Below are 23,092 nucleotides of genomic sequence, written 5' to 3'. Positions count from 1 at the left end.
GCGTAGGCAGAGCCCGAGGCGCGGTCGCCAAGTCACTTTATTCGCTCCCGTTACACGCACCGCGCCCGGGGCGGCCCCGGCCCGGACACCCCCGCGGAGCGCCCCTCGGGACCCGCCGGCGGCTGCTGCGCCGCTGTCACACGGGGAGCGCAGCCCCTCCCCAGCAGCTCCGCACAAGGCACTTGGGCAGCACTAGGACCCAGTTGCTCACACGCTGGTTCCACCCGAAGCGCCTGACAGACAGCCCAGGGGCTGCAGCTGTTCCTCTGTCCCTCTCGTGTCAGTGTCACCTTGAGAACCCACAGGCAGGAGTCACACCGAGCGGCAGCTTCCAGCCAGCGGTGAAGGAGCTTCCGTGGAGAGTGGCGGCTGCTTGTCCAGCAGCAGGTTGGACACGTGGAGAAGCCAACAAACTGTGAGCAGCACCTTCTGCAGCTGACCCCTCCCCACAGCCCCTGTACCACAGTGGGGACAGGGAAGGGACCTACAACCTCTCCACACGCTGCTGTCCTACCAGTAGGGAGCCTGGGTCTCTGTGCGGCGCCAGGTCTGCAGGTGAGAGAGCACCAGGGCAGCAGCTCGAGAGGTGCCGAGATGCTCCCAGGCACTGCTGGCACTCTTCACGGCACGGGAGGGAGGGCGGCTCACGCCCACAGGGCAGATCCTGTAGTTCTTCCCGTGGTTGTTGTCCCAGTGGGTCTTCTGTCTGCACTGGAAGGAGATGCAGAACTCTGTGGCCCTGCAAGAGATAGATGGCTTGGGCAGGGCAAGCTCAAAAGAGAAAGTGTCTGTGTCAGCTGAGCCGTACGTGCTGTGCATATACTGGCATGAGATATCTCGGAAGCTCTTCCAGCCATCAAAGGTGATGCGGACCATCACTTTCTTCTCATACTCAATGTTTCTGACCTTCACTGTCCCGGACAGGGCACGGTCCTGGATCAGGCAGTTCTCCAAGCAGACAAGGTTGCTGTGTAGGCGGCTGCGGAAAGTCACGTAGTCCACAGAGGGCTGTGGAAAGTCCAGCACATACCTGCACACCTCTCGGCATGAGCTCCGCAGCCTGGGTCGGAAGCAGGCAAGGTCAGACAGGGCATGCTGCAAGTCGCAGAGGTCCTCCTCGATCTTTGAGAAGAAGCGGACAGCTGTCAGCGAGAGCCCCTTCATGTCAGCGAACACAACCTTCTTCTTCTTCTGGCCCTTGGAGCTCTTGGTGCTGTCCCGCCGCTCAGGTTCAGGTTCTGTGCTCAGCTTTTGGTTGAGACAGGATCTGAGGGGTTTGCGCCCCCGGCTGACCCGCAGCTCGTCGTAGGAGTTCAGCAGCTTGCAGATGGGGGGCGAGTGGCTCAGGCAGACCCGCACGGCCAGGTCCACGGGCATGGCTGGTGGGGTGACGGCCCTGGCACTGCGCACCTGGAAAAGCCTGGAGGCGAAGAGGGGGTCAGGCGGCGCGTCTCCGGCTGCAGGGCCCCCAGCCGCGGCCAACGGCCTCTTCCCTCCGCCCGCCCCCGCGCTCACTCCCCGCAGCTCATCCCGTCCGTCCCGCTCCCCGCCCGCTGCTCAATGGAGCCGTGGGAGCGCCGGCGGCCGCGACACCCCGCGCAGCAGCCAATCAGCGCCCGAGACACGCCCCGAGCGGCCAATAGGAGCGCGGCGCTGCCCCGCCCCGGCCGCTCCTGCCGCCCGCTGCTGCGGGGCCGAGCACCGGGGGCCGCACCGGAGAAGGGGCGCAGACACCGGGCCAGCCCGGGTACCGGAAACCGTCCTCCGCCCGGTAACGCTCCCGGCCGCCCGCTCAGCTACGGAGGGGGCTAATGGGAGGGGCAGCACAGAAAAAGCTCCTAATGCCAAAAAACCACCAGTGTTTTTTAGAGGATAAACGTTTACTGAACTATCCCCACCTGGGGGAAGCTCCAGGGAGAAGAGGAGCGTATTCCTCTCACAGTTCCAGCTGTTTTTATATTAATACACCCCTTTTCAGGCACCTGTTCAAAGACAGCTATTTCCAGAGTGTCTAAGCACAAGAAAATCCGAGAGTCATCCTCCATCAAAACTAACATAGAAGTTTCCCACCCTGGTTCCTTGCCCTGAAAAAGAAATTCACTCGCATCTGAGCAGGCAAGAGAAGCTGTGGTGTCCCTGACATGGATATTCAAAATCACCTTCACTGTTCAGCTCACATGTGACTCCTTGACAGAAAAGCCTGTCACCCAAATCAGATCACCCCTGCCCTGTACTCCCTGCTAATCTCCCCAGAGCTGTCTGGCCATTTATGTTTAAGAAGCCCTGATTGTTCCTGCTGACAGCACAGATTTTCATCAGCTCATGACACAGCCTCCCTATCAGTACTTACACCTGGCTTTCCATCGCCACCACGCCTCGACGTCTCCAGCACAACGCGACACCTCTTGCAGCACCGCCAGGAGAAGTGAGCTTGAACCCAGCCCTTGGCAGGCAAAAACCTGCGCCTGAGCCCCAGCCTCAGCCAGCAAAAACAGCGGAAAAAGCAGCAAAAGGGTCAAAGCAGCACCATCCCCCGTGAGGTGTAACTGCGGCTGCGCTGCCCAAGTCACAAACCCCAGGTCACCACAACTGCCTTTTCTCGGAACTAAGGGCTCATGGTCTCACCGTGGTCTGCATTTGAACCTTCGAATACCTGGAACTTTTTCCTACAGAATTTCCAGTTTCCCCACCATCTACGAAAATTTGTGTAGGTGGTTATTGCTACTAAGGAATAATCAACCTCACCAAATCATGTTATTTATTTGGAATAATTTTTCTGCAGATGCCCTGGAAAAAAGAAATAGAACCACTCTCATATTACTTTTCCTAGACAGGACTTTTGGAGGAACAACTCCCTTGACATGAGCTCTAAGGCCGGTATTTCTCAGTTCGGGGAAAGCTGCAGTCTACAGCCAGGGCAGTCCCCTCTCACCACTAGTGCCCTCCCTGCGACCTCTTCCACCATCCACCTACTTTGCACTTAGAGCTAATCGCTCAGTAAACCTGAGCTCCATCCACCTTGGAGGGAGCAGAGAACAGGAGACGTATCTGAGCCAACGGAAGCTGGAAAAGCTGCTCCCACTCTGCACATTCTTGTTCAGAGGCACAGATTAAGGCGGATGGACTGCTGGGTCTTCTCTGTCTAAAAATGCAAGCCAAAAGCATCACCTCCTCAACAAAGTTGCGGGCATTTCTTCCCCAAAACAGACAGAGGCGCAGTGTTAGCAGTGAGGCAGCATCTAGTCTCAGAAGTGTCCTGGTATTTAGTCACAGGACACAAAAAGCAGACAGGTATGCCAAAACTGCATCTCACTATCAGCCTGGCTGACTTCAGCCCGCCTGCCATCTTCAAAAATCCTCCACGGCCCGCGGCGATGCTGCTGCGTGCCAGCCAGGAGCTGCGCTGGGGCACCCTGCAAAGGGCGGCACCCCGCTCGGGTTCAGCCGCCAGGACGGGCAGCCCTCCTGCTCACATTGCTGCGGCCATGTGAGCGGCAGCAGCGAGGCAGGTACCAGCTGTCTGGATAACTGTTCAGACAAACTTAATAGGGCCAAGGAGAAAGTCTGCCAGACCTGGCCGTTCTCCAAGCAGCTCTAGCGCACGCTTCTGCAGCCGCAGATTAACAATGCCTTTGGCTGGGAGCTGCAGTCACCTCTGCGAGCCGCCTGGGCTGCAGATACGTGCTGGGCATAATGCACAGTCCTTCCCAGGGGGCTGTGTGCTGCTATGTGCTACTGATTCCTAGGGATTAAACCCAGCCTCCTCTTAATGTCTATACTTACAGCAATCTTCTTTACCTAAATGGATTCATTAGGAACACTATAAACCACACATGCAAAACCACTCACTCTACAAGATGCAAGAGACCATTCTGGGAAAGCTCTGCCAGCCTCATGCTCCAATATCTGAGCTGTAGTTTCCACCCTTAACGTGATTCCAATGCTTCCTGTTCCTTGTGTAAGAACCAAGACGTGCTCTACCAGCAAATATCTTTGTGTGGTGGTTTTTTTACCAATAGATCATGGGGCAAATGCGGTGCAGAGGTATCCCTTCAGTTCACCGCAGAGCAACTGGCCACTTGCACAACAGCCAGGGTTGCACAGACCCTATGGGGAGATCAAAACTGATGCGGGAAGTGGAGTTTACACAGCTGGTTGCCACACCATTTGGTCAGTCGCCTTCCACCTGATAGCCTAATTTAAAGAACAGTGCTGAACTGGAACAGGAATGAACACACAGCTGCAGGTTTAAAAATAGAGCACCCTGCTATTTACAAAGGCTGTGTTTGCCTTCGAGGGCAGACGTGTCCTGTCCACGTCTGCTGCCACACCAGCCTGGGATCTGGCAAGGCAGCAGCTACGCTCATCCTTCCCTTGGGAAGTGAAGGAGACTGTGGCAAGGCTGCTGCAAAGCCTTGCTGGAGGGAGCACCGTGACATACGCTCCTGTCACCCAGGAGCACCAGAGAAAGGAGCCAGCTGTATGCCAGGCATGTCACGAGCAAGTATGAGTCTGATGAGCTGCAAGGGCAATGAGTCCCCCTGCACCACTGAGGGAATGGTGTCCAGCTGGGTTATTTGCACACTGTCATGGGTACTGCTGCCCTGCCCAGACACACCACAGCCACAGGGACGTGTCAGGGCAGCCCCATGGCCCCACCCCAGCACTCCCTGCTGGCCATGTCCCACTGTCCCCTGCCCTGTGTCACCACCCCGCACTCACCACTCGCCCCTCAGATGAGCTGCACGGCGCCTGAGGCCACCAGCGGGGCAATGGTCCGGTAGCGGATGAGGTGCTGCGAGCCCTGCTCCAGGTCGATGGTGTACTCCCTGCAGGGACAGGCAGGACGGTGAGTGTCCCCGTGCTGCTGTGACCCACTCCGCATCTGTGGAACCACTGATGTGCGCCGCTGATGTGCGCCGCACCGGGAAGCACCCACCTACCTCTGCTCATCCGTCTCTGGCTCAACCAGGATGTTCTCCTGCCGCTCCAACACTCTCAGGAACACAAACGAGTCCAGGTTGGGCTTGGGAACTGCAGACAATGATTCAGAGCACAAGCTCAGCACTCACTCGTGTTCCTCTGCAGGACACCGAGCTGACAGAGGCGCACGAGAGACATCAGACCTGTGACCAGTAAAGGGAATGCGAGGCACTTCTGATCAGATATGTGCTCTGCCTCAACACAGGACAAGACTCGATGTCAGGGGCCAGCACCGTCAAGGGACAGTGACACAGTAATGTCACGATGCTGTCACCACATCATCTTTGCTCCTGCCAGCTGCAGGACTGGCCTTTTGCATTTTGTGTTCCCCAGAGCTCTCTACACCGCTACTGCTATAGCTGTCAGATTACCCTGGATGCACTCACCTGATTTTAGGAGAGACACTTTCTGCAGGTTGGGCGGCATGTGTTTCAGGGCCATGTTTTTTAAATAAGTCTCTGTGTTTGCCATGTACCTGAAATAAATCATTGGAGCATTTACTGGTTTAGTCAAATACAAATTTGCAGGGAGAGTACTGAGTCAAAACACCAGCCAGTGACACCTCCTGGTCCCACAGGCATGGCCACAGACAAGCCCAGGGGCCTGCCCTCGCAACCAGCTCAGTTACCAGAGGTATTTTATTTCCACAAGGAAACCTCCTGGTAACACCCACGGTTCTTACTGTAAACTGCTAAGTGTCAAGATGTGTTCAGCATAACACAGGGGAAAGTTCTATAACGCAGAAAAAGGGAGGGAGAAGCATCCAAAACATACTCACTCTTTAGCAAAGGCGAACTCCTCTGGTGACAGAATGGAAGGCTCCCCTTCAGCTCGTGACTTCTCCTTCTCCAGAACATGGGGAAAAAACTTCTCTATCTGATATTGGAACAAAACCCCAAAGACTGAAACAGAACTTACCCAGTAGCTCAGCGTCTACAGCCCCCACTGCCCAGTGGCTTCCCCTGTAAGCACACACACTTGAGGCTGTACTTCAGAGAATAGAGAGAGCGCTTTAACCAGGTGCCTTGCTGAAGCAGGAGGCCGTGTATGGGTAAAAAACACTCCTGAAGTTCCCCTTTTTAATCCCCCAGGCAGCACTTCAAGCATTTACCTTCACAAGCCTACACCTCAAGTAGCTGCTGAGCACGTAACGGATCCTTTCAATCTCCATGCGGTGAACACTGACCTTCAAGTCTCCGCTCTTTGCCCGTTTCAGGTTTGCCTCCTAAAAGGAAAAGCAAAGAGAAATGAAGTGGCTGGAACGCCAAATGACAAGAAACAGAGAGGATGACAAGTCTTGTGCATAGGGCCCACAAAACAAGACTGCAACTGTGGCACAAGGCAGAGTTTCCTTGTATCTCTCAGTCCCTCCCCAGGACAAGCTCAAAGGAGGAACTCAGAACAACTTCCGCTCAGGGACAGAGGAGCTGACAGCCCTGGCAACCCCAGAGGGACCCGAGCACGTACTCGGCAGGCCAGGCACGCAGGGCCGGCACCGCCTCGGCCTGCAGGACCTACCATGTGGTCCAGCTGCTCCACAACGCACTCCACGATCTCGGGTTTGCTCTCCAGCAGCTCTGGCGCAAACTTCTCATTCAGCCAGGCCTGCAAGAAGGCACACTGTAAGCAGAGGAGAGGGTCTGCAGGCACCCCGGCCTCCAGAGCGGCCAGAGACAGCCGTGCCCGCCGAGCCCCGGGCCCAACCCCGGCCGTGCCCCGCCGAGCCCCGGGCCCAACCCCGGCCCTGCCCGCCGAGCCCCGGGCCCAACCCCGGCCCTGCCCGCCGTGCCCCGGGCCCAACCCCGGCCCTGCCCCGGGCCCAACCCCGGCCGTGCCCCGGGCCCAACCCCGGCCGTGCCCCGCCGAGCCCCGGGCCCAACCCCGGCCGTGCCCCGGGCCCAACCCCGGCCCTGCCCGCCGAGCCCCGGGCCCAACCCCGGCCCTGCCCCGGGCCCAACCCCGGCCGAGCCCCGGGTCCAACTCCGGCCCTGCCCGCCGAGCCCCGGGCCCAACCCCGGCCCTGCCCCGGGTCCAACTCCGGCCCTGCCCCGCCGAGCCCCGGGCCCGGCCGCCCCTCACGTCCCCCAGGGCGCACCTTCCACACAGCGTCCCCCGGCTCTCCCCGGGCCCCGGCCCTCAGCCGCCCTCCCCAGCCCACGCTACCTGCTCCAGGCTGCGGATGAGCTGCGCCGGGGTGAGCACCAGCTCCTCGCCGTCCCCGTCCGAGTCCCCCGCCGGCCCCGAGCCCCCCCCGCCCGCTGCCGCCATCCCGCCAACAGCGGCGGCCCCGCCCCACCGCGCAGGCGCACGCGCGACCCGGCCCCGCCCCCAAGAACATGGCGGCCGCCGAGGCGCGGGAGCGGAACAAAGGCGCCCTGGGAGCGCCGCGCGGCGGCTGGCGGGCCGGTGCTGGAGCGGGCGCAGCTCCGCTCGTTCACGGCCGCCGCCTGCTGCCAGGGGAAACGGACCGCTGCAGGCCACCGGCACCACCAAACACGACACGGACACGGCTTAAGAAAAAATTTACTAATCCATTAGTACTTCTGCCAGTATTGCAACAGATGTGAAAGGCAAACACTGTTACAGTTTAGAAAAAACAAGTTTTGTACAATTAAAATATTAAACAAATCTCTCTCAAAAAAAAGAAAAAATCAGTGGCTGAGTAACAAGGCTGGAATTTGAGACCCAGACTGAGCACCCACAGCACCGCCCGCGCCAAACCGCCCGCAGCCCCGCAGCCAAACTGCCCGCAGCCCCGCAGCCAAACCGCCCGCAGCCCCGCAGCCAAACCGCCCGCAGCCAAACCGCCCGCAGCCCCGCTGGCCTCCCCTCCCGCGCTCTTACGCCGCTCCGCACCGCGCAGAACCTGCCCCAGGACCGCGGCTCTGAGAGGAGCGGGCCAGCGGGGCGTGCGAACCGCGCTGCCCCAGGACCGCGGCTCTGGGAGGAGCGGGCCAACGGGGTGTGCGAACCGCGCTGCCGCAGGCGCTGCGGGGAACGCCGGCCACGCACGGCTCTACAGCGCCAGCAGAAAACTAAGGAACCATCTTACACACCTCACAGTTCGCCAAATCAATGTTTTCCTATAAATTATATATAATAAATCCATAAAGAAACAGTTTTACACTTCACATATTAACCAGAGGAGGGCAGGAATTGTTATGTGTATGGGCTCAGCATCCATTTTATAGAACTGACTGGTCTGTGAAGGAACAGACCCCCCTCTTGTGGTGAGCGCTGACAAATGCAACAACAGCACAGACGCACGAGTAGAAAATACACCAGGATTAAACTCCGGCTGTTCCTCTGCCTTCTAGGAACAACCAAAACGCTAAAACAAAGAACACTTTGCCTTCTAGTTTTCCACAAGAATCAGCACAGGAAACGTAAAACGCTCGTTGCTGTGAGTCACTTCTCGCCAGGCAGAGGCTCTGGGTATCCTCTCGCTCCAACACCGGTCGGGAGGGAAAGCCTCGTTTCTGGAAAATTCCCAGCTCCAACTTGCAGCTTTACAAAGCCCGACTGATGTACAGGAGGGCTTAAGAACTAAGGAGGAACATCACTGCACTTAGGTGACTAAAACTAGACTTCTGTTGGGCTCGGCACCCCGTTTCTTTCAGAAGAGTACGTGGTTTTACCACTTCTGCTTTTTCTTGGAAAAAACAAAACAACAACCAAACTAAGTGACCTAATTGCTTAAACGTCTGCCACAAAATGGATGCTGACCCGCCGCGTCAGCCCGCGTGGAGCGGTTTGGGGAGTTAGTCCGTGTAGCAGATGGCACTGTGGATCTGGCAGCAGAGAAAGGAATGATGCTCTAAAGTAGGAGGTAGGGGAACCTTGATACAGCAAGTCCACTGTTGTCTGCTAGAAAACAAATTTCATAGTATTAGAAACTGTTACTAAACAAGACCAACAAAACCCTACACAAACCTTTACAGAGCTGTACTACCTGGGAGGTGGGTGGCAGGACAGGGAGGGTCCCCACGTGCTGTGGTGAGAGCAGCAACCAGAAGCCAACGCTTAACAGGAAATAAAGACCTTTGCTACTTTTTTCCTTCCCGCACAACAGGCATAAATATTTCCAGTCTCTTTCCTGCACACGTTGCCAACAACCAGACTTAGGTTGGTGCAGAGCACCCAAGACGAGGGAGCCGGTTCAAATTTGAGCTTTTCAAAAGCAAAGCTTAATGGAAGTTAAATATGTATCCTGGAAAGCCAGGGATGGTAATTTTGCAGTTCTATACTGCACACAATTAGCATGGTCCTTTATTTTAGCCCCTCTCTTTCGAGTACTTGGAGCACTCTTCTCAATTGGTGACTCTACCATGCAGTGTCATGAAAACAAAGCGCCTTTCAGCAACTTTTTCCAGTTAAAGCTCCCAAAGCTAGAGGTTGCTGGCCACTCAACTGAAAGCTTCATGAAATGAGAACTGGAACAGCTCAAAAACCGCAATAAAGTTTTGTATGCTAGAATACACTCGGGGACTTTTTTCCACTACCAAGTACTTATTCAGAAAACCCAGTCCACACAAGATTTATGTGAGCAGCCTTTGATTACATTCTGTTGTGGGATAAATATTCTCAGTATGACAGAATCTATCCCTCTGAGCACAGAGAACACGTTGAAACTGAGAATGTAGTATAAGGTTAACATGTACCTGAGACTCCGCGCTTTTATCTCCCACTGGTCATACCTCTGTCTTCATAAATGGTAATTTCAATCTGCACAAAAAAGCTGTTACGGAAACATACTATAAAAAGATTATGAAAACAAACTAAAATAAGGCAGAAAAACATTCAGTTATTAGAACCTTTGACCCTTCTGCTTCACACCCACGGTTTCAAAGCCAGTTTCGGAGCTACAAAGCACACATATGAGGTGCCCTGTCAGGCGATGTCAGTGGCACATCCAGCCCAGGGCTGTTCTGGCAGCAAGAACACAAGATGCTGCGTGTGGAGGGTTTGAGAGCTTTGCCTCCTTGCGTTACCTGACAGATTGTCTCCTGCCACCTAAGAAACCACAGAAGGATACAACTCTTAGTCCTCGTTCAATGGGGTCTGTCAGAAGGAGGCCCTGAGGAGCATAGATCTTCTCGTTCTGTTCCTGGATGAACTTGGCTATTTTCTTTAGAACCTGGTAACAGAACAGCGCAGAAGTCACAGCTCCTCCATCACGTTTCCCTATGCTGGAGTCAGAGCCCCAGCGACATCACAGACACGGCAACATCAGAGAACCCAGCACACAACCACAGACAGAACTTGTGTGATTCCTCTGACGTACGAGCAATCACTGCGTTACTCAAACTGACTAATGCAGACAAGTCTGTCTGCTGTTTATGCGAAATCACTCTTCAGTTAAGATCCAGAGTCTATATGGAATTTGTATGACAACGGTGCCCGTCACAGCAGCCCCACCAAGAAACATATTTGACTGAAGTTTAGGAGATAAACTGCCTTCCCAGTAACACTGTAATCAACAGACACACACCTTTTCGTAATGCGTCTCCATGCACAAGAAGATGGTGTAGGCGGTCAGGCAGGCGAGACACCCTTCCAGGTAAGATTGGCCCCCAAGTTTCTCAGCTTCTGCATAGAGGTTGTTCAGCGTTCGGACAGTCTCTTCAAACTGCTGCCTGTCGATCTGCATGAGAAATGAGGTTTAGCTGTCATGCCCGGCACATTTCGGAACTCACCGCTATCTTCAGGCATCTGCCTGCATTTACTGCTTATCTGCACCTCTGCAGCTGCCGCGTTTGCAGCCAAAGTCTGAAGGACACTTTGAGTTACACACCCGTAGCTGTTTGTTAAATATCTGCCAAGTGATTAGATCAAATCTGAATTCCAGCACAGTCCGGAAACAAAACAATTAAGAATAACATAACTAAACGACTGTGCAATTCAAACAGAAAACACCACCACCACCACCTTAATTCTCAATCAAAGCGATCTGGTAGATTAAAAAGAGCAGTTGGGGAGTGGACTGATTGAGGTAACTCTTCATTTCAACACCGCCTTGCTGCTGCTGCAGTGCTGGTCAAACAAGCTCTCAAAAAAAGACACAAAACAAAACAAAGAAATGAGGAAGAGAAAAAAAGTGCAGAGAGGAAAAAAAGGTGTTAGCAAAGAGCGTTTGTTTTGCCGGCAGCTGAGGGTGTCCGAGCGCTCGGAGGGAACGCGCTCGGGACGGCGCTGGCGGGGCCGCGCGGGACACACAACGGCGCTCTGTGCTCCCGCACAAGGGACGCGTTCTGCTGGGCGCTGCGGACAGCTGCTGCCTGCGCCGCGCGCTCCGAGCGCCAACAGCTCACCGACACCCAAGAGAGGCATTTTAAAGTATTTTTCGCGCGGCTTTTCACCGAGAATTACAAGTATTTCCTTACCGCAGCTGATCAGAAACGCCATCTGGACAACAAACAACGACTGAAGCCAAAAAGTCACCACCAGCAGCGCAGGACGCGCCGTGGACCCCGGAGCCCCGCCCGCAGGGCTGCGCCGCACGGCGGGCGAGGGCGCGCCGGGCTGCCCGGGCAGCGCCCGCGGGGAGAGCCCCCGCGCCGGCCCACCGCCCCGGGGCGGGCGGGGCTGGGGCGACAGGAACCGCAGAACGGGCTCACGGCCGCGCGGGTCCGCCCGGCCACCCGTGACCGCCCCCGGGGCCCGTCCCGCCGCGGGCCCGCCCGCCTCACCCTGTTCTCCAGCTCGGCCGGGAACTTGCTCTGGAACTGGCAGCGCGTCCCGCCGCTGTAGTCGCGCTGGATGAACACCTTGCCCGACACGGGCGCCTGCTGCGGCCTCATCGCCGCCCGCACCGGCCGGGCCGCCCGCTCCGCTCCCACCGCTTACGGCTGTCGCAAAAGCGTCGGGACGACTCCGCGCCGGGGAAACGACGGAAGTGCCGCCCGGCGCACGCGCCACCGCCTCACCAACCCGCGGAGAGCAATCTGCGCATGTGCGCGCACCGCTTGCCTCCCATTGGCCGCGCGGCCTCCCCGCCGCCGGTCCGCGGGTTCGCGGCCCGGAGCACGACAGACCCGCTGCCTCGGCCCCTCCCGCCCCGGTGCCGCTTTGGCGATGTTATCTTGGGAACCGGAGCCTGCAGGAAGGGGCAGCATCTGCAGCAGCGTTGTCCCGAACAGCTTTTGCTGATAAACACACGATAATTTCCAGGCCCATTAACCTTTGACCTCGGAATCCTGCTTCTGCAAGGCATAAGCGAGGTCAAAGATCATTTAGTTTAAGAAAAACCTGAAGACTATTCTTACCAAATCCAGACAAGTAGCACGGGAAATTATTGACGATCACACCCGAATCTGTACCTTCCCTGTTCTCCCCGGCTGGAGATACACCACCACGGGACGCGGAAACCGGAGCGTGCGGCAGAGCGGGACGTCCCAGCGCCACCCCTGCACCCCGGTCCAGAATTCCTGAGACACGGAAACCGGAGCGTGCGGCAGAGCGGGACGTCCCAGCGCCGCCCCTGCGCCCCAGCCCAGAGTTCCTTTACACAGTGGGAAAATTCACATGCTGCACCAAAACGGCCTCTGGATCTACTGACACTATGTAAAAGCAGTTCAAACGAACAAAAGCGTAAGGTGTAGGCGAACCTCGCGGACAGGTGGGATACTTCATTGTATCAAGTGCTGTGGCCTCCACAAACCCCTGAAAAATAACAGCACCCTTTCAGCCAATTCAGAAACCTGGGGATGTAGAGAAAGATATAACTGATTGAAGATTTCCGAGATCTCTATGGCAAGCTGTCCCCAGGGGATTTGAAAAACAAAGCAGACACATCCCCTCGGGAGCATCATCTCCTTTAAACTCCCACAGGTGCTGCTGCTGCTTCTAAACATTGTGCTGGATGAGCTGGATGCCTGAGCACTTGCACATTGGGTGCATAATAGCTGTACAATTAGTGAGGTCTGGACCAGTCCTCCCGAGGCCATGGGACATTTTTGGGGGGTCCTGGGGCTCCCAGACCCCCCATCAGGACCCTCCAAGCGAGACACATTGAGCCCAGACCCAGCGTGCGGATCTGGCTGCAGCGGGCGCTGCTTTTCGGGGCAGAGTTCCCACCAAAAGGGACTTGGGCACAGTAATTGGAAAATGCTAATGCCTAATGCTGACCCTCCAGGGGATCCCTCTTCAAAGCTGTGGCTGCTCTGGGGAAACCGCAGTTCCACAGGGGGATCACCCTTCTGAAGATCACAGAGAGTGTCTTTTAAGTGGAAATGACTGGTTTTTGGCAATTAGGTGGAGCAGAAATAATTAAGCAGGGCCACAGCCGTTGTTATCTTGCACCTGACTGCCAGTGTCCAGTCTGGCAGGGATCACTTCATTGTGCTCTTCTGCTGGCTTTTCATTTTGTCTCGCTAAAAAGCCGATAATGTTTGCTCCTCCCATCACAAGGAATACACAAACCTGCTTCCAGAGGAGCTGCTCTCCCACCCCAAGTCGGTCTGTGGGCAAACAAATCCCCAGAGGGGCTGCGAGGCTGAACGGAGAATATACAGGGGGTGGCAGACGGGGCCTGTGGGTGTCTGGGTGTGCGCACAAAGGCAGCAGCACAAGGGCTTCTTAAAGACACCTTTTCCTGTTTGCATTTAACCTTTGTCTCTTTGGTCTTGAAGTGGAACCTGCGCTAATTCCCCGGGGAGGCGGCGGGCGGGCCGGGCCCGCGGTGGGCGCGCTGTCCCCGCGGTGGGACGCGGGCGGCTCGCGGCGCTGGGCCAGCCTGGGGGTTTCTCCATTTCCACGAACCCCACGTTTCCAGCACGTGCGGTTTCCCTCTGCACGTTGGCCGAGCTGCTTCGCTCACGTCGCAGCAGAGCCCGGTGCAGCATTGTCCTCCCTCTGCAAGAGGACTCTTGATGGCCAAGATGAATCCAACGCCAGCGGAGCAGCAAGAAACATTAACCCTTTATCCTCGGGGGTGGGGGCCCCCGAGCAGCATGCGGACCCTGGTGGTGTGGGCAGGGAGGGTCCGCGTCCCCGGGGCTGTCCGGCTGCGGGCGCTGGGACGGGCTGCGTGGTCCCAGCGCGGGGACGCGTTCTCCGCGTCTGCTGCCCCACCAGCGCCCAGCACCGGCTGCCTGGAGAGGCGCCGGGCTCGGCTGGCGATGGACACCCCTGCTGTGAGCAGGGAAGAGCTCGGGCTGCTCTCCCCAGCAAAGCGGTTCCGGGCCGGTCTCTCCGGGGCTGCAGGCTGAGCTCTGTCTGCTCGCCCGCCTCCGCACGACCCCAGCGGAGGAGCCAGACTGTCCCCTGCCCCAGATCTGCAGAGGAGCCGGGCACCCCAGTCTCTTCTTGCCCAGGCACTCCTTGTGCTGAAGAGCTTGCAGATGTGATAACGAGACCCCTAATTTGCTTAGGGAAGAGATAAATAGGGGAAAAAAAATAAAGGCACCAGGCTAAGTGGTGGGCTGCCCCAGGAACCTGGATATGGCTGCGGATCTCGCCTCACCCTCCTGCCCCCACCCCTCCCACAGGAACAGCCTGAACTAATTAACCCTCTAGCACTCCATAATGAAGGCTAATAAACACCTAATGGGTTTGCTTGAACAAACAACCTCAGCACAGGCCGCGGGACACCCCCAGACCCTGTGACGGTCACACAGCTGGGGATTTGCGGTTGTGTCACCTTCATGTGGTTACACCATCCTGGGGAAGCTCACACCCCTCTGAGGAGAACGGCGATGGACAAAGCTGGGGGGCTGGGAGTCCCCTGCCCCCCCCCGCCTTGAGAGGGGCCCAGGGGCGCGGGGTCGTCCCCAGCCCCGCTGTCCCCAGGCCCCAGTGAGGTTTCCCGGGTGGGCGGACGGGAATTCGAACCCGTGCCGGCGGGTCCGTGTTTGCGGAGCAGAAACCAGCGCGGGGAACAGGATTGCGTTTGTTATCTGTAAGTCAAACCAGCTGCGGTCTGCAGGCGGGAGACCCTGACCCCGAGAGCACCGACCGTCACCGCTGCCTCCCCGCGCGTCACCGCGGGTTCCCTCGCCGTGCCCCCGTGTCCGGCCGCGGGGCGCAGCCCACGGGCACCGTGGTGGCGGCTCCGCTGCCCTCCCGCCGAGAAGTCGGGGGTCACCGAGTCCTCACGGTTAATGAGCAGAGCTCTCAATGCAGAAACTCGAGGCTGGCGAGGGAGACAGGGGGGCTTTGAGACAAAGAGTCTTTCAGGCCACCTAATGCCGTATAGATCCGAGAGGACAAATCGAATTTGCAGGCATAGCTTAGATTGGGAGATATGCTTGCAAAGGCAATTTGTTTCATTTTATAGCCTTGAAAGATTCTAAGTTGGGGCTCCCTATATGGTTTGAATTAGGTTTGGATAGCGGTATTCTGGAAAGCTGAGTCTGGAGAGGTTTTCACTCAGGGCGTTTGTAATCAAGTAGGGGCCATCTAGCGTTTCTGCAATGCTTTCAGATAAAACGTTCCATGCCTGCCCAAAACGAAGCCTCTGTGTGGCTGAGAAAACGGGGAGCACCTGCAGACGGAGGTGTCTGTCTCCGGGACGTGTTCGGCGCCCGCGAGCCCGGAGCAGCGAGAGACGGTGCCGGCGGGACGAGGCCCCGCTCTGCGCTGAGCGCGGCTGCCGCGGAGTCCCCGCGAAGCAGCACAGCCTTGGTTTGGTCATTAAAGCAGAAAAGGAGAGAGGGAATCTTAGGAAATGCTTGAAACGATTAGGTGATCTTAACTCTAAGGAGCTAAACGAATGCAAAGCAATTCCCCCCCAGCCCCTCGTGCTGCTGCAGAATGTAATCTCATTTCTAAACACACAATTACAGAAAATAAAAAAGAAAAGAAAAGAATAATTAATTTCTGCTTCCTCATGCAAATCCGCTGACCAATCATTTAGGGATCAGGGGCAATTCAGCTTCTTGTGCAAATTCCAAACTGAAGGCCTGAAAAAAGCAAGTGAATGGATTTACTTTTCTAAGAACCAGAATTAACAAAGGTTCCATTTTCCATGGTTATGTGCCTGGCCAGACAGCCCTCGCTGACAAGCTCTCAAAAAACATGTGTTGGCCTGTTGAAAAGGCCCCAGTGTTGACTGACAGACAATTGAAGTGACAAATTGTTTCATTGTCCTTGGCAGGGAGAGCGCGGTATTAGATAATTATGGTGAGGAGGGAAGCGACGGGTCACAGGTCAGAAGACGCGTCTGACCCGGGTTCTGAAAGGACCCGCGCGGGGAGCGGCCGCCGGGCCCTCCTGCTGCCGCGGGGATTGAGCTGACGGGGATGGAGCGGGACGGGCTGCGGGGAGCGGGTGCCGGGCCCTCCTGCTGCCGCGGGGATTGAGCTGACGGGGATGGAGCGGGACGGGCTGCGGGGAGCGGGTGCCGGGGTTCGGCGGCGGTTCGGCGCCACGTCCTGGCTGCGGTGCCCGGTGCGGTGCCCGGTGCCCAGGCAGGCAGGCGATGCTGCCTCGGTGCGTGCGGCGGTGCCGCGCAGCGCTGCGCACGCTCTGGGTGGGCACGGATGACAAGGTCCCACAGGAAGAGCAAAGCGCGAACCGCTGCATTGGGCTGCAGCGCGCGGCCCTGGCTCCGCGGTCACACCGCGGCCCCGCGCTTTCACCGGGGTTTTAGCGCTCTGCGGTGCAGCGTCTCCCCCAGCTGCAGCTGAAACGCCATCGGCATCGCCTGGCGCGGGGCTCACAGGGCGCCCCGTGCCCCCGAGCTCCGCCGCACGCCCCCCGAGCCCCGCGGCTGCGCAGACCCGTCTGCCTCGGGCGGCCCGCGAGCCCCCTGCACGCCCGCCCGCCGGCAGCGAGCGCGCCGTGCCCAGAGCCTGCGCCGGGCGGCTCGCCGGAGCGCGGGCGCCGTCCCGCCAGCGCCCCAGGCCCAGCCCCTGCTCCCCGGGGCTGCGTTTCTGCTGCTGAAACACAGCACAACTAATAATTATTGAAGCCTCTCTCCCACCATAGAAATAAAATATGGCATGGAATCACAGCACAGCTACTCCATTGAGAGCGCTGCTCAACTGAGTAATACCAATAATTCAAAACAGATGAGCCAAAGGCTGGAACACTATAGACTTAGTATCCCGATCTGCCCTGACCCCTGGAACTCGCTGAAAGTTACCCTGAGACTCGCCAGAGCTCTTTGTAACTTCTGTGAGGGTTATTTATTGCAAAGTCATAAATATTTGTTATGGATTTTCTCCATCAATCTACAAAATGAATTAGGTTAGAAAAAATTTATGTACTTGAGTTGTAGGCATGTGTTTCTCAGGCAGGAGAGAACGAGCAGGACCTGCTCCCTGGTGCGGAGGACAGGCTGCTGCGGGCGCTGCGCTCGCTCCTTCTGCCGGCGGTTTAAAACGCACAGTACGGCTAGAAGGGGAGAAGACGGTCTTCTTTAAATCCCTCTTAAAATTTTCCATAAAACTGTTTATGGGGGAAGGAAAAGTCCATTTCCCTCTCCTCCCTCCCGGATGCCCTGCCAGCCCTATAAAAACCTGAAATTCGGGAGCCCCAGGAAATCCACCTCGAGCGGCGTGTCCCCGGCCCCCTCAGAGGCAGCACCAGCCGGTGCACGGTGAAGTGAGCAATGTTTTCCTCTCTTCAGGACTCGCGGGCTGTTTCTTCTTTGCATTAGTTTTACAGGAACCCCAGAAAATCCCAGAAGACCCCACAGGATCCCACAAATCACACCAACACTTTTAAGCTGTTTGCACTTGAGCTAATGAGCTGCCATTGTAACAGGTTATTGCTAACAATTAAATCTGGCTGCATATTTTTGTTGTTGTTCTAAAATTGTTTCGTGGAATCATAGAATGGTTTGGGTTGGAAAGGACCTTAAAGATGATCTAGTCCCGTGTCCCAAAAGCTCTTGAAAAGGTTTGCATGAATGAGCTGATCCAGCTTTGTTCCTGCTCCCGTGGGCTGCCCTTTACCCTTTGGCCTTTGCCCAGCTCCCTGGCCAGGGGAGCCGGCTTGGCCACAGATCGCTGCACATCTGGCCAGATGCTCTCACAGCAGCGCAATGAGCTGCGGGGGGGGCTCGCGGCTCCTCCCGCTCCCCGGGCACCGGCGCTTCGGTAAAACACCAGACACGGCATTTTCCTCCTGCTGCAAGGAAGCCTTTGGCGCAGGTCCTGTGCGTGGGCTGCGCGCCACGCCGCGGCGCCAGGGGACGTGGATCCTGCTCCCGCTCCATCCCCTGTTCGTCCCACTGTGCTGGGGCCGACGCGGCAGAGACAGGGACCTGCCAGCCCTGGCTGTCACCCGTTGGTGCCGCGGTGGTGCACGGATGCTGTGTGTGTGTGTGTGTATGCCGGGTGTGTGTGTGGATGCTGAGTGTGTGTGTGGATGCTGGTGTGCACAGCTGCTCAATGTGTGTGCACAGATGCTGGTGTGCGCAGCTGCTGAGTGTGTGTGTGGATGCTGAGTGTGTGTGTGGATGCTGAGTGTGTGTGCACGGGTGCTGGTGTGTGCAGCTGCTCGATGTGTGTGCACGGGTGCTGGTGTGCGCAGCTGCTGAGCGTGTGTGCACGGGTGCTGGTGTGCGCAGCTGCTGAGTGTGTGTGTGGATGCTGAGTGTGTGTGTGGATGCTGAGTGTGTGCACGGGTGCTGGTGTGCGCAGCTGCTGAGCGTGTGTGCACGGGTGCTGGTGTGCGCAGCTGCTGAGTGTGTGTGCACGGGTGCTGGTGTGCGCAGCTGCTGAGTGTGTGTGCACGGGTGCTGGTGTGCGCAGCTGCTGAGTGTGTGTGCACGGGTGCTGGTGTGCGCAGCTGCTCGATGTGTGTGCACGGGTGCTGGTGTGCGCACGGCTGTTTGCTCGGGCACGCGCGCTCACGCCTGGCGGACACCAGGGAAAACGGGCCTGGAGCAGACAGTTCGGAGCTGGGTAACATAGTAGTGGAAAAAGTTGACAGAGGGAGCATGATACCAGGAGCTATTTGTTCAATCAATGATTTACCAGATGTGTACACTGTACTAAAGGCTTGTAAACATACTTTAATGGCCAGCTGTAAATCCAGGCGGTAGCAGTGCCAGCTTCGTCTCCCTCAGACGTGTTTTAGGAGCAGCAGTGCGAGGGCTCTGAATCACTTTGTTATAGGCTCTGTCAGCCCTGCAATTGTGCGTGTAAATCAAAGCACCAGTGTCCTTAGGTCAAAATTATTTGAATGTCAGGAAAGGTTTTATGACCAGCAGCTTTTCATTTTCTGGGTTCCCTGCAGTTTCTTGTCTTCCACAAACAGCATCTCCAGAACGCTGGGTTTCCGTCCCAGTGCCCCAAGTGCGTGGCTGTGTTTTCACTGACTATGCTGGAAGTCCCCTTTGTTAATCACTGAAGCAAAGCATCATTAGTGAGAAGTGCAGAGTGTACACAAAGAGGAACTTGCCAAATTACTAATAAGCAGAAACTCCATCCATCTTAATGAGACAGGGTTAAGAAAATAGCAACCTAGCATATACACAATGGAGCCTTTCCACGCTGTTTATTTATTCATGTTAGAAAGCAGTTCAGAACTCCATCTCCGGGGCTGCTCAGAGGTTGCCACATGCTTTCCAAACCACAGGCTGCTTACACTCTTGCAAACCGTTAAGCATGAGAAAGATAAATAAGTGGATGGATGGCTCAAAAATGATTAAAGGGAAGATAAACGTCTGTCCCCCAAACACATGGAACGACAGCACAAGACGCGGCCTGCAGGCTCCCTTCGCTGCTTAGCGAGTCGCGCTTCCACCGAGACGCGCGACGAGAGTTTGTGGCGGTGGGCAGGTCCCCAGCCCCCTCCCGGGGTCCCGCGCGCTCGGTCACAGCGGCTGCGCCGGGGCTGGGGCCCCTCACCGGGTGTGAGTTACGGCTCCCGGGGACCCGCAGCACTTCCCGGGTTGCTCTGGCAACGCAGAGGGGTTTGCACCCACACCGAGGTGCCTGCACACCTGTGCTCCCCAGCCACATTTTTCTTTTGTTGGGTAAGAAATGACTTGCAGCGCATTTCACGCAAGCGGCTCAGCTGCTGGATATTTTATTGAACGCCAGCGCCCGCTGTATGTTATTCAGGCAAACTTTATATATGCTACAGACCCTCTCAGCAGCCTGCACCTGGTTCAGGGCAAAGCTGAGCCTCATGGAGAAGAATGTGCTGTAATGCAGCAAGTTATTACAGGATAAATATTTATAAGCCCCTGTAAATATTTGCCATCGGTTCCCTCCTGGGACGAGGGGCAGACGGTCAGAGTTTCAGCGGTGCTGAAGGCATTAGCTGTTGTAGTTCTTTATATGTTACCCAGCTAGTAAACCCTTTGTTGATTGTGTTTAGTTATGGCATTTAATGGCGCTAATTTCACACTAACAGGAGACATCGGCTGGAGCTGTTCGTGCCTTGATCCCGGCCGCGCTGTGACCGGCTCCCGGTGCGGCATCGCCCGCTGGGCGCTGGGGCGGGTGGTCGCGGCTGCGGAGCCTCCCGGAGCAGATCCCCGCGTCGTGGGGCTGGGGCGCAATCCCAGCTGCATCGCTGTTATGGGAACCTGGGAGCTATCCACAGGAAAGCCAGGAACAAGCACGCAAAGCTGACATCCTCCTGGCAGGCTCCCCCGCGGGCTGCCGGCCCTCGGCTGGCTCAGGGGTGTCTAATCTACAGCAAATATTCCCGGGGGTTCCCGGGAGCTGTCCCGCTGCACGAGGTGGCGGGGGAGCTGGTGGCACGGGGGGGATCCCGATGCGGGGGGGCACGGACACCGAGGGCAGCACAAGCCCTGGCACCGGGGTTTTGTGTCACCCCGCTTGGCGCGGGGACAGCGGGTGCCTGTGGCCGCTGGTGTCACCGTCCCCATCACCGCAGCCTCTGTCGGGGCTGAGACGGGGCAAGCGCAGCGGTGGGAAACCAGGGAAGAAATGCCAGGGCAGGCAAGGCCGTGACTCCTCCATGCCCTCGAATGCAGCAGTAAAACAAAGGGCCCTGGGCAACAGCGCTCGCTGGATTGTTGCACAGGACTATTTGGGGGCTCCACTTTGCTGCTCATGCACGAAAGCCAGTCATTTGGCAAAAATCAGCTCAGTTAGCAGGCATTGTTCCTAAAGAGCCCGGGGCTGAATGGGCTCAGGGCTAATATATTCTATTATCCCACGCCTGCCTGTTTTCCCGGGCTGGCGTGGAGGGAATCGTGCATTCCAGTGCCGTGCAGAGCGTGCCCGGCAGCCCTGGCGCTGCCGCGGGCGGGCTGGGCAGGGCTGGCGCTCCACGAGCAGGGTGGGTGACGGTGGCGCGGGGCTCGTCACCCTCCGCCGTCCCTCGAGTGCCCGTCACGGGGGGACGTGGGAGCAGCCACAGCGAGCGGAGGAGGCTGCGGTGGGCACAGGGCGCACGGTTCGAAGGCTGCGGGGACCAACAATGGAGCCAGAAATAAGCAGTGTTAATTGGGCTGGGCTTTTCAAAGCCTAGGAGAGGGCTGGGGACAGCCGAAACTGTGCATGTGGCAAAGCTTCTCATTATTCAATAAGAACATGTTAGCCCCTGTGGGAGAGGCAGCAATAAATGGCTATAAAGCAAAGTTAAATGATGACATTAGAGACTATGCAGAGATTTAAGAAGCAGTGGGCTACATAATTATGAATGGAAATGGCTGCACAGGCCTCACTCAGAAAAGTTAATACCCAATTTGGAAGGGGTTTGCTGGAAGAGCAGCCCTTCTTGGGCAGCTGCTATTTAAGAGACCTTACACTGTGTATTAAGCAATTTAGTGGTCTAGACCAGAGCTGTTGCTCTTTTATTTTTTTTCCTTTTCCTTTTTTTTAAGAAAAAAAAAGAACAAATGGTTTGCTGGGCAATTGTATTTCAGTTTGCAATTCACTCTTGGATTCTCCTACAGGCACTACTGCCGTGAACGTGGTATCAGCCACAGGAGGAGCAGGGAGCCAGCAGAGGCCTTCCCCGGGCTGGGCGCAGGAGCTGCCCGGGCTCTGCGCGGGCGCGCTTGGCCGCGGCGGAGCCGCCGTGCAGCTGTCCCGCCGGAGCGCCAGTGCCGAGCGCTGCGGCAGCGCCTCCAGCGCAGCGGCTCCGGCGCGGTGCCTCAGGCTGCGGCCAGCCTGAGAATCGGTGCAGGGTGCTCCAGGTACATGGCATCGCATGTCTCTGGAGTCGCCAGGACAGGACATTTTCCATGCTCCATGGGGTGTTTGCTGAGCTGGGGACAACCAGAATCCTGACTGTAGTTTTATCACAGTGTCGCTGCTGCTGCCTTTTGGAGAGCTCCCTAACTTTAAAACAAGAGTTCCCCGCGTCCCCATCTTGCCCGCCTGCCTGTGGGGTTTCTATCACGCTGTTCGGCCTGGAACAGGAGGATTACAGCACTGCCAAGGAAACATGCCCATGGGCACCCTGAAAATGGAGACGCTCTGAGACCTTCTTACCACCTTGCAATTTAAAATGGAGAGTTACTTGCACAATTTGGTTCTGAGTGCTCCAGATGAGCAGGGGTCATGTTCCAGACCAGAGACTTGTACCTGAGGATGTAAGACGTGGGTGCAAATAAAGATTCTTGAGAGAAATTCAGCCAAACAGACAGTGCCCTGTTCTGTGCACTCCGTTATAGCACACTAGTAGGACATTCACAAAAATAGACATTTCAACATTTCTAAACTGATTCTGGTAAAAGCAAAGTCTAGGCTGTCAGGATTTCCCGAGGGATGAAAAGTCCATTTGCAGCTGTTTCCTGGTGCAAACAGTGCTCGGTGCTTTGCTATGGTTTCCCGAGCCCAGCAGCAGGAGTGGGCCTGCGCCATCCAATTGCCTCCTTCATTCAGGCACTGGCACCGTACGGTGAAGATTTCTCTTGTTTACTGCTGAATTCTCCACTTCATTAGTGGTGCTAACTGGCTTCTCTCTTCTGTTGGTCCTCAGGTGAAAGTGGCTCTTTCACGCTTCCAGGCTGCAGAGCCTCTTCCATTTACCTCTCAATGAGGTGTAGTTCCTGTATTAAACAGCACAAGCTGTTAAAGCAAAGGCAGCAGCAGTAATGAGAGCTTTGTACAAGTGCTGAGCTCAGGAAAGCTCCCTTGGACACAGATGCGTGGGCACACATGGGGCAGAGCTGCTCGATGGCCAGATCTTGTGTGCACGGGGACTGCGGCAGCTCCTTCTGCTCCGCACG

The 23,092-nt window shown here is 56.7% G+C and overlaps 3 protein-coding genes across 5 annotated transcripts in view; all 3 read right to left on the bottom strand.

Moving 5' to 3' along the window:
- Nucleotides 1-28: 28 nt before the first annotated feature.
- On the bottom strand, nt 29-1,377 carry LOC309450167 (protein phosphatase 1 regulatory subunit 3C-B-like; the record flags this gene model as incomplete). Its single annotated transcript, XM_082072862.1, has 1 exon — nt 29-1,377. One exon carries the CDS (start codon nt 1,375-1,377, stop codon nt 511-513), a length of 867 nt encoding a protein of 288 aa, XP_081928988.1. The 3' UTR covers nt 29-510.
- Nucleotides 1,378-1,388: 11 nt separating this feature from the next.
- On the bottom strand, nt 1,389-7,259 carry GINS4 (GINS complex subunit 4). The gene is made up of 8 exons (XM_082072861.1): nt 7,147-7,259; nt 6,502-6,588; nt 6,095-6,208; nt 5,762-5,859; nt 5,370-5,458; nt 4,944-5,034; nt 4,723-4,829; nt 1,389-1,420 (listed from the first exon to the last, which is right to left on the bottom strand). Exons 1-7 carry the CDS (start codon nt 7,249-7,251, stop codon nt 4,733-4,735), a joined length of 681 nt encoding a protein of 226 aa, XP_081928987.1. The 5' UTR covers nt 7,252-7,259; the 3' UTR covers nt 1,389-1,420; nt 4,723-4,732.
- Nucleotides 7,260-7,488: 229 nt separating this feature from the next.
- The window catches only part of GOLGA7 (golgin A7), a 44,754-nt gene continuing 29,150 nt past the window's right edge, over nt 7,489-23,092 (bottom strand). Inside the window, exons 2-6 of one of the 3 annotated variants that reach the window (XM_082072632.1) lie at nt 11,673-11,798; nt 10,475-10,627; nt 10,019-10,120; nt 9,645-9,708; nt 7,489-8,850 (exon numbers count right to left, since the gene is read on the bottom strand). In XM_082072632.1, coding sequence (XP_081928758.1) covers nt 9,661-9,708; nt 10,019-10,120; nt 10,475-10,627; nt 11,673-11,783 — 414 coding nt within the window. In that variant the 5' untranslated portion in view covers nt 11,784-11,798 and the 3' untranslated portion in view covers nt 7,489-8,850; nt 9,645-9,660. Of the gene's footprint in view, nt 8,851-9,644; nt 9,709-10,018; nt 10,121-10,474; nt 10,628-11,672; nt 11,914-23,092 lie in introns of those variants that run through there. The other 2 variants (XM_082072633.1, XM_082072631.1) reach the window with 2 other exon arrangements.

The sequence above is a fragment of the Streptopelia decaocto genome (genome assembly GCF_964273445.1).
Source record: "Streptopelia decaocto genome assembly, chromosome: 25".
NCBI classification, from domain to species: domain Eukaryota; kingdom Metazoa; phylum Chordata; class Aves; order Columbiformes; family Columbidae; genus Streptopelia; species Streptopelia decaocto.
The sequence above is the reverse complement of the archived record's forward strand: the minus strand, read 5'-3'. Positions and strand labels throughout refer to the sequence as shown.